The sequence below is a fragment of the Silene latifolia genome, chromosome Y (assembly GCF_048544455.1).
Source record: "Silene latifolia isolate original U9 population chromosome Y, ASM4854445v1, whole genome shotgun sequence".
In the NCBI taxonomy this organism is placed as follows: domain Eukaryota; kingdom Viridiplantae; phylum Streptophyta; class Magnoliopsida; order Caryophyllales; family Caryophyllaceae; genus Silene; species Silene latifolia.
In genome coordinates, this window is record NC_133538.1 from 25888094 (window position 1) to 25899385 (window position 11292).

An 11292-nucleotide genomic window follows, 5' to 3' on the forward strand; every position below is an offset into this window, starting at 1 on the left:
ACATGAATCCGTCTCACCTATTCTTCTTGATGCCAATACTTCTCATAAAGCATGGCAACCCCTAGCCATCACTTATGCTAATCCTTCCCGTTGCCATATACTTCAAATCAAGGATCGTCTTCGTCATATAACTCTTGGCGATGGCACGATTTCCGAGTATATGCTTTCCATCAAATCCTGCACCAATCAACTCGCACATCTTGCTAAACCCATGGGTGCCGAGGACATCATTGCTCAAGTAATTCACGGCCTTCCTCTTGAGCAATACAAAACTATAATCGATGTGGTCCGTGCTCGCGACACGCCCATATCATTTGAAGCCTTTCATGGGAGACTCATCCAACACGAACTCGTTGTCAAACGAGAACCAATTAATACCACCTTCTCACCCACTGCCAATCTCGCATCTCGTGGCTATCAAAACCATACTTCTCGCTACAACAACCAACACAACACATATTCCTCGAACAACAACTGTGCCTATCACCCAAACACAACTCCAACCGTTATCAATCCACAAACCAACCTGCCCACAACCCAAACCCGAGACCCTTTGAGGGTCGTTGCCAATATTGCCGTGAGACAGGTCATGTTATTAGTGATTGTCCCGATTTCAAACGTGCTAATCCAATGGTCTCATTTCCACCACCCAAACAGACCCGACCTCAAGCCCACACCGCTACCGCTACCACCCCTTCCACCTCTGCCTATATTGTTGATAGCGGTGCCTCGCACCAAATTACCAATGACCTCGAGAACCTAGCTCTTCATGGTCCCTATGAAGGACCGGATGACCGAATTATTGGCGACAGGTCGGCCCTTCCAATCACACACTACAGTTCATTCACTACCTCATCTTCCTCTCACTCTCTTTTATTTAACAATGTCCTTTTCGTTCCAACCATAGCTCGAAACCTTTTGTCTGTTTCTCAATTCTGTTTTGACAATAATGCTATTGCTTGTTTCTCATCTTTTTCTTTTTGTTTTAAGGACCACTTGACGGGTGAAATTTTCATCTAAGAACCGTTTTAAGATGGCGTCTATCAATGGCAACCACCCAACACCACGCCTTGCGCCTACTCCAGCCTTAGTTTGTCTCCCAGCAGCTTGTGGCATGCTCGACTGGGACACCCTTCAAATGCTACACTTAAACAATTAAATTTTATTTTCAATTTCCGTATTTCAAGTTATTCGCATTGTAATTCATGTTTAGTCAATAAAAGCCACAAACTACCTTTTTCGATTTCCACAATAAAATCCGCTCCACCGTTTGATCTTATATTTTCTGACGTTTGGACCTCACCTATTTTGTCCATCGACTCCTTTAAATATTATATAATTTTTGTCGATCATTATTCACACTATTTTTGGCTTTATCCCATCAAATATAAATCCGACACAACACCCATTTTCACTCGATTCAAAAACATTATTGAAAATTATTTTTAAAAACCAATTAAACAATTCTATTCTGACAATGGGGGAGAATACAAAAAATTAAACCCGACTCTCCTTGATGCCGGAATTAATCGACTTACCTCACCTCGTCACACACCCGAGCATAATGGTTTTGCCGAAAGACGCCATCGACATGTGGATGAAACAGGTCTTGCTCTCCTTACCCATGCTCAAATGCCAACTCAATTTTAGCCCTATGCTTTCTTTACTGCAACCTACCTCATTAATCGACTTCCAACATCCACCTTACAAATCAAAACCCCTTATCAAATTCTTTTTGGTCATGACCCGAATTACCAGAAATTGAAACCATTCGGATGTCTTTGTTATCCATGGCTCAAACCCTACACGGCTCATAAGCTAGACCCAAAATCGACCCCTTGTGTATTTGTAGGCTACTCGAATACTCAAAGTGCTTACTTGTGCTATGATTCTGTTGCTAAGAAACTATACACATCTCGCCATGTTCGATTTATCGAACACGCTTTCCCTTACACAACGCTCATCAATTCCACCCCGTCACCCATTACCACCACTGATCGATGGTGTGAACTCACCATCCCTCTTCTTGACCCGGCCCTGCCCATCCAAAAACAACCCCCTCCTGATCAACACCCTCCTAAACCCAACAACACTCCCACTCCACCCTCACCAAACCAACCCGCCACTCCCTCTCCTACCACCACACCATCCTCTGCCCCTAGCACCATACCATCCTCTGTCCCTACCACCACGGCCAGTCCATCTCCACCACCCCCACCACCTCCTCCTCCACCCTCATCCTGTGTCATCACCCGTCTATCTAACAACATCGTAAAACTAAACCCAAAATATGCCAAGTCCACATCCACCTCTGCTACCCACACCTCGAAACATGCCAAAACCGCCATTGTCCCGACCCCTCATGCCACTCCCACCACCACCAAACAAGCTTTAATAGACCCACGATGGAGAACTGACATGCTTGACGAGCATCAAGCCCTCCTTCGTAATCAAACCTGGACTCTCGTCCCTCGATCTCATGCTCAAAACGTAGTTGGTTGCAAATTGGTGTACCGCGTGAAGTACAAACCGGACGGTACTTTAAAACAACATAAAGCTAGACTTGTTGCCAAGGGCTTTCATCAGCGCCCGGGTGTTGATTATTCGGAGACCTTTAGCCCCGTAATCAAACCAGCCACAATTCACGTTGTATTGTCTATCGCTGTGACTCGCCGACGGTCCCTCCATCAACTCGACGTGAACAATGCGTTTTTGCAAGGTAAGCTAACCAATTCTGTCTTTATGGACTAACCACCCGGGTTCATAGATACGGATAAACCTGACCATGTTTGTCATTTACACAAAGCTATTTACGGTCTTAAGCAAGCCCCACAGGCTTGGTACACCGAGCTCAAAAATTACCTTTGAAAATTACAATTCAAAAATTCGGTCTCTGACCCATCTCTTTTTATCTTAAATAATAAAACCACTATCTTAATTGTACTTGTCTATGTCGATGACATTGTCATCACCGGACCAAACCCGACCCACATACGAGCTTTTATTGACGAACTATCCCGTAAATTCTCCTTAAAGGATCTCCGTCCCGTGTCTTTTTTCGTTGGTATTGAGGTGACCCCAACCGCCAATGGTCTCCATCTTAACCAAACCAAGTATGTTTCCGACTTACTTCATAAATTTAATATGCATGAATGTAAGCCTACCACCACGCCTATGATAGCTCACCCACCTCTCGTTAAAGAACCAAATGAACCAGTTGAAAATATCACGGATTATCGGGCAATTGTAGGTAGTCTTCAATATCTGTCACTCACCCGACCCGATATTGCTTTTACAGTTAACAAACTCGCCCAATTTCTCACCCACCCGACCTCCTCTGACTGGCTTGCCCTAAAACTTGTTCTTCGTTATCTCCATGGCACAATTCACCTCGGCATTCACCTCCACCACGACACCCCTCTTAATCTCCATGCATATTGTGACGCGGATCATGGTGGTGTCCCCGAGGACTATGTCTCCACAACCGGTTATATTGTATATCTTGGACGCAACCCGATTTCTTAGTCTTCCCGCAAGAAGCGAGCTCTGTCTCGTTCCACCACCAACGCCGAGTTTCGTGCTATTGCCGAAACCTCCTCTGAAGTGCTATGGCTAGTCTCACTACTTACTGAGCTTGGTTTCTCTCACCCCTCGTCGCCTGCGATTTGTTGTGACAATCTCTTTGCGACTCACTACTCAGCAAATCCCGTGTTTCATTCCCGCATGAAGCATCTGGCACTCTCTTTTCATTTCGTTAAGGAGCAAGTACGGAAAGGTTTATTTCGTATCCAACATATTAATGGTAATGATCAGTTAGCTGATACGTTAACAAAGCCGCTCCACCAGTCTCGTTTTCTGTTTCTGTCATCAAAGATTGGTCTTCGTCTACGACCGTCCATCTTGCGCGGGAGTGTTGAACGAACAGAATCGAACCAACCGAAGCCTAGTCTTTATCCTTATTTTTAGCTAGTTGTTATTTTCCCACGTGTGTATTATTGTTAAGCTTCCTAGTCTTTAGCATTTAGTTCATAGTTTACAGTAGACTAATTCTTGAGTTGTTGCTACTCTATTAACCTAGTTTGTAACTATAAATATGTACCTTTGTATCATTGCTAATCATCAATTACAAACATACATTCATAACCTCTATTTATTCTTTACACTAGCCACATTTATGGTGCATCGATCAAGCAAGATAACAAAGGAATTAAGGTACTAGCCACATTTTAAGGCGGTTCAGAGATTGGCTCATTATCAATTCCTATCCACACCAAAAGTCTTGGAAACGGATACAAACATGAAATAAATGTACAGAATTTTAAAATCGTACCTCTAAGAAAAGTATTAATTAACAACTTCAGGGGGGAGCTTTTCAATAGCTTTCGTGATATCTGCTCAGTCATATTCTCCCTCACCCTCTCGCTCTGTATAATGTATACTGTATATGGTGAAGGAGGAGGTCAAATATAGAGCAAAACTACTAGTCAACAACAAGGACAAGCAGTGGTAATTGAAGTATCGTACTAAACAAAAATTATCATTAGCTCACATATTGTTGGAAAGCTTCTCGGACCAACATTGTGCATGTTCCTCTGGGATAGATGATGGTCCCGGTTACGAGAACAGTGCATCTGCACAGTACATTTTTTGCGCATCTGCACCTAACTTTCATCTTCAATAGCTTCTTGTTCGTGTTCAGGTTCTTGCTTATCTAATTCTTTACAAAACTCATTTATGGAGTCAAATAATCATTCATCCTCCTAATCAAGTGGGCCATCCTTGTATTTGTCTAGTTCAGGTTCTTTGAACTGAACTTTGTGATCCAGTGATGCTTGATAACAAAAATTAAGAGTTAGTATGTTGCATAATAAGTTCATGAAACCAAAATAAGATGTCGAAATGAATCATATCCACACCTAGGGATCTGGCTGACCAATCTTCCTCTAGAGATCGAGGGACACACTGAAAATTCAACCTCAACTACTACTTACATTCCGAGTACCAGGTCCAAAATGTGGTGAAGGATTAACATGGTAATTGACCGCTTCTTTTCTTTTTCGTTGCTGTTTTTTTATGTAAGATGAAGTCCCATAGTGAAAATTTTGTCACAATTAGTCTGCTTTGAAATTGCTTCTTGTCCATCTCGATTTCCAATTGTCTACTCTTCATTGCTATGTATCTCGGTTCCCTTTCGTATCATTGATAATCACATTCTCCTTCTCAGTCGTCTTATTGCTCTTGGTACTTTTCACCAAACCTGACAGTGACTTAGAATTATTGAGTAATCTAAACTATTGTAGCCTTGTCTTATTTTGTGCAATCCTTTCATTTTCGAATTATTTCATACTCGTTAACGGTATCTTGATTCCCTGCCTTACCCATTTGAACCCTGGGAAAGAAAATCTAAACAAGATCATATCTTATAAATATTTTGCAAAAGCGATGCTGAATGAGAAATGAATCATATGTACAACAAAGAAAAAAAAACTACCAGCAACAACTCAAACAATTTAGTTTACATTTATTCACTCATCCAACTTCCTGAGTTCAGAAACAGTTTATGTTAACTTCTAAAGTTGATTTTCTTGTAAAATTTTCATTAAGTGGTCTTCCCCAGTTCATATGTAACATAATTTTGACTCCATTAGAATTATATTTGCACATATGGTAACTGGCAAGTGGGAAATGAGAAATCTAGATTGGGTTGGTATAACTCCTTTAGAACTTATATAAGAATTCATAGCATTTTTATTCTATGTTAATTAATACACCGTAGTCACCTTCGATCATCAGTTACTTCAGATTAGCATTTTATTGACGATTGCTTAGCTCACTAGTAATGCAAAATCACAAACTTCTAGCTCATATTTGATCATCAATTAGTTCAGATTAACTTAATATTCACTATTTCCGAATGTTTAGGGCCCAGAAAATATTTCATCTTTTACACCATTAGATTTGCAAATCAGTCTTCACTTAGCTGGTAAAATCATTACATGGTGACACTTATGAACTGGGTTGAAATCTGTTAGCATGAAAACTGATACACTTGCTTCCATTACACCAAGAATATATAGCATCTGTCATATGCCGAATCAAATCAGCATTGCTTAGAACCCTAAGTACTAAAACTATGAGAAAGAATAGACGTAGAAACTCAGATCAATGAAGATAAATCTATCATTCCCCTAGGATACTACCTCAAATCCAATGATGTCTAAACTAATCCATAGTTTGTAATTGTCATCATGCTTTCGAAATAAAATCGAGGGCAACCTAGTAACACCAACCTACACAATCACCAACAAAGGAACTTTCAAAATCCCCTCACATTATTATCATACTAAATATCAGATCAACACCCATTATAATCACTAGAGTTATGTTAAGCAATCAATTGTTTACATTTAGGGTTGACCTTGACCGAGATTGAAGTTTTTCCAGTTTGATAAAGATTCCAGTGTTCGATGGTGATATCTATTGATTTCTCCAATTGTTTGAATATTTTCCATTAACACATCGTCTTGCGAATTAACATTCTATATTTTCGGGAATCTTAAAGCAATTAATGAATCAAGATGTTATGAATTGTATCGTTCAAGCTTGCCTTTCTCATTAGATTATCAAAGTTTATATAGTACAAGATATCCTATAAATTAGGATCATATCAAAACCAATATTGACTAAATCATTGACATACTAAACAAGATATGACTAGATAAGGCAAGATATTATACGGGCTAATATCTCGTCCTAATACCCCCCCCCCCCTCTCAAACTGGAGCATGGAGGTCGAGAATGCCCAGTTTGCGGAGAAGATAGTTGAATTGGCTAACTCCCAAAGGCTTCGTAAAAATGTCCGCAATTTGTTCATTAGTGGGCACATGGTACGGTTTGACGAGGCCTTCGGTGATAGCGTGACGAACAAAGTGACAGTCAATTTCAATGTGCTTCGTTCTTTCATGGAAAACCGGGTTCTGAGCAAGATGGATGGCAGATTGATTGTCGTAGAACAGACGCATAGAAGTGGAGAACGTAAGATCCAAAGTAGTAAGGAGACCTTTGAGCCATTTCAATTTACATACAGGTGCGGCCATTGAGCGATACTAAGCTTCACTAGAAGAGAGTGAAACCGTATGTTGTTTTTTCGTTTTCTAAGAGACCGGAGAGTCGCCAAGAAACACAAACCAGCCCTTCGCGGATCGACGTGACAAGGAGCAGGTGCCCCAATCAGAGTCACACCATCCGGACACCGTTAGAGAACTGTCAGACCAAAGTAAAACGCTCTGTCCCGGAATTCCTTTAAGATAACGCACTACTCGTTAGGCGGCCTCCATGTGAGCCATACGAGGGTGCTTGAGAAACCGAGACAGTACATGTACGTCGAAGGACAAATCCAGCCGAGTCATGGCCAAGTACACTAAGCGACCAACCAAGCGTCGATAGCGTTCGAGGTCAAGCAAGAAGAAGTTGTTGTCAGTGCTAAGTTTATGATTAATTTCCATGGGTGTGGCAGCTGGTTTAGCTCCCAAAAGACCGGTTTCGCTGATAATATCGAGAGTGTATTTCCGTTGTTTTAAATAAATACCATCAACACTACGAGCAACTTCGAGTCCAAGAAAGTATTTTAGCGGTCCCAAATCCTTCATGTGAAAACAACGATTCAAATAGTCCTTAAATGCCGTGATGGAGGGCGAGTCATTCCCAGCGATAACGAGATCGCCTACATAAATAAGGACATGTAAACGTACCTTATCGCGTGAGTAAGTAAAGAGCGAGTAGTTAGAATAAGATTGACGAAACCCATATTCACGTAAGGCACCGACTAATTTTGCAACCCAGCAGCGAGGAGCCTGACGAAGAGCATATAAAGACTTCTTTAGGCGACACACCTTGCCATCATGCCCCCGATGGAACCCGGGAGGGAGTTTCATATAGACTTCTTAATTTAAATCCCCATGTAAAAAAGCATTTTGCACATTCATTTTGATGCAATTCCCATTTCTTGACAGCGGCTACTGCTAGAAAAGTGCGTATGGTAACTATCTTAACGACATGAACAAATATTTCCCCATAATCAATACCTTCGACTTCATGATTGCCAAACACAACAAGACGAGCTTTGAGCCTTTCAATAGTGCCATCTAACTTATATTTGATCTTATTGACCCAACGACAACCAAGAGCTTTCTTGCCATGGGGAAGATCGGATAATTCCCAAGTACCATTGTTTTTGAGAGCGTTAATTTCTTCCTGCATTGCTTTACACCAACCATCGTCACGGATGGCAACGTGAAATGATGGAGGTTCGGTACCGGCAGTGACAGCTGTAAGGAAAGAACGATGCCGACTAGAGAATTTATGACAATTAACGAAATTTGCTAAAGCGTAAGGAGTACCTGAAGATGATGGAGCATATGTCGGTGAGCTAGGTGAAGATGGATTGTCGGTGCTAGTGAGAACATAGTCACGCAGCCTAGAATTTGGAATTTTGACCCGATGACCATGACCCATTTCATTCACAGCCGAGGCTTCCTGACCAGAGGACTCAGGGTCCGTCGTGACCTCTTCTACCGTGAGAGGACTAGAAGTCGAGGTGGGATCAGGCGTGGTGGGACTGGTGGGTGTAGGGGGTTCTTGTGAGGAGGTAGCCAAGTCATCATCATAAAGAAGGTCCGTTGGTTCAATTGGTGGAATAGGAGTACTGGAATCGGAAAATGGAAACTTGTCCTCATAGAAATGTACATCATGAGAGACAAGGAAAGTGTCTGTCTCGAGATCATAAACCTTCCAGCCCTTCTTATTATGAGGGTAGCCAAGAAAAATACATCGACGACTGCGAGGTTCAAATTTATCTCCACGAGTTTTCTGATTTTGAACAAAACAAAGGCACCCGAAGACTCGTAAATTAACATAAGAAGGTTGGACCCCGAGCAAGACCTCATAAGGCGTCCGATTAGCAAGAATAGTGGAGGGTGTTCGATTTTAATATGCAGCAGTAAGTATACACTCACCCCGAAATTTTGTAGGAAGATTACCCTGAAAAAGTAAGGCATGTGCAACATTGAGAATATGACGATGCTTACGTTCGATCCGCCCATTTTGTTGAGGCGTGCCTATGCAAAATGTCTGAAATTGGATACCCTGCTAAAAGAAATAATCCGCCATATGATTAAATTCATTCCCATTGTCACTGAGCACGACCTTGACCTGCTTAGAAAATTGTGTATGAACCATGGATAGAAAATTCATGAACATGTCGGTAACCTCTGTTTTTGCAAGCAAGAGATAAACCCAAACGGATCATGAATAATCATCCACAATCGTCAAAAAATATTTAGCATCACAGGACGAAGGAGTGCGATACGGCCCCCAAAGATAGCAATGTATTAAAGAGAAAATTTCAGTAGCGGTATTGTTACTTAAAGCAAAGCTATGACGAGATTGTTCAACAAGGTGACACACATCACACACCGAGCTTTTATTCAAATTAAAATTACGAACACAAGAAATAAATTGAACCACTTTGTCACCCGGATGGACAAGTCGACGGTGCAATAAATCACAAGTCCCCACCGTGCTCACAGTATGCACCGAAGAAGGCTTGTCCAGAGCACCGAGAAGTACAGTCCATCTTGCAGCTCACCGACTCCAATCATCATCCTCGAAGAACGGTCATGTATGAGACAAGAATCCTTAGCAAATTGTAAAGTATAATCAGCATCATTTGTTAATTGTGATACAGAGATTAAATTACAAGTCATATTGGGAATAAATAAAACCCGACGAAGAGTAATCTGATCACTGATGCACACGGTCTCCATTTTAGCGGCTAATATACGATGCCCATTAGGCAGCCCAACGGGTCGTGGAGGAATCACAGTACAATCCGTCAAGAGGGACAAGTCACCTGTGACATGGTTAGAAGCTCCGGTATCAATAATCCAAGATATACACTTACCAGACAAGCAATCCGAGGAGGTAATTGAAGCAGCAGTATGGACGACATTAGCGCGAACAAGCGAGTTAGTGCCCGAAGTGCTTGCACCAGACCCACCAGAAGCACTACTCACACCAGAACTGGCACTAAGACCTTTGCTTCGACGGAATTCAGCTAATGTGCGGGGCCGACTACCCCACCAATCTAGAAACTTGTTTAGTTTAATAAAGCAAGACTGAATATCGTGGCCATTAACATAGCAGTGAGTGCAAAACAGTTTACGCCGCTCCATTTTTTCTGCTCACGGAGAGCTTTCAAGTCGGCAGAGATCCGGGAAGCACCAGGTATGGCAAATGCCATAACATCGGACGCATCCGAGGAGGCCGAGGCATCACCCAGAAGCCAACTCTCGACCTGCAGTACGACGTGATACCCGCGATTGGGAGTGGGTAACGGGTCGAGTTGGAATTGTTGATTATGAAGGGTTCCGTAAAAACTAGGATCAAGACCCATAAAAAATTGATGAAGTCGTTCATTGTCAAGACGCTGAACAGCTTGGGACGAAATTTCACAGGTGCATCTACCACATTTACACGAGACAGGAGGCTTATGAATAGCAAGAGCATCCCATAGCAATTTTAATTTGCCATAGTACGTAGTAACTGACATACCTTTCAATTGCTTACAATTCCTGAGTTCTGTTTTGAGAGAATGACTGGTCGTACCATCAATGACCGTAGAGTGATCCTCCAAATCCTTCCATAATAAAGCCGCTTCCTTGACATATGGAACTCTGTAAGGACTGTGCCATCAATTGAATTTCGCAACCACTGAACAATGGTACAATTGACGACCTACCATTTTTCAAAAATTTTTTTGTCAGTAGGTTGTTTGATAGATCTGTCACAAAAACCAAACTTGCGACGGGATTTGAGAGACATTCGCATAGAACGACTCCAGTCCTCGTAATTGGCACTTGTTAATTTAACATTAGAGATATTGATGCTTGGCACATCGTGGGAGCTAAGAAAATATGGTGATAGAGGGTCGATTTTGAATTCGGTGGAAGAAGTTTGGTCGACGCCGGCAGTCGACATGATAAGAAAAAAAATGAAGATTAGGGTTTGAGAGAAAATATGTGTGACTGGCTCGATACCATGTTACGAATTGTATCTTTCAAGCTTGCCTTTCTCATTAGATTATCAAAGTTTATATAGTACAAGATATCCTATAAATTAGGATCATATCAAAACCAATATTGACTAAATAATTGACATACTAAACAAGATAAGACGAGATAAGGCGAGATATTATACGGGCTAATATCTCGGCCTAATACAAGATGTACGTTC

The 11292-nt window shown here is 41.7% G+C and overlaps 1 protein-coding gene across 1 annotated transcript; it reads right to left on the minus strand.

Moving 5' to 3' along the window:
• Positions 1-7899: 7899 nt before the first annotated feature.
• On the minus strand, positions 7900-10609 carry LOC141627739 (uncharacterized). The gene is made up of 3 exons (XM_074440962.1): positions 10246-10609; positions 9618-10144; positions 7900-8868 (listed from the first exon to the last, which is right to left on the minus strand). The coding sequence occupies exons 1-3, from the start codon at positions 10607-10609 to the stop codon at positions 7900-7902; spliced, it is 1860 nt and encodes a 619-aa protein (XP_074297063.1).
• Between the last annotated feature and the right edge of the window lie 683 nt (positions 10610-11292).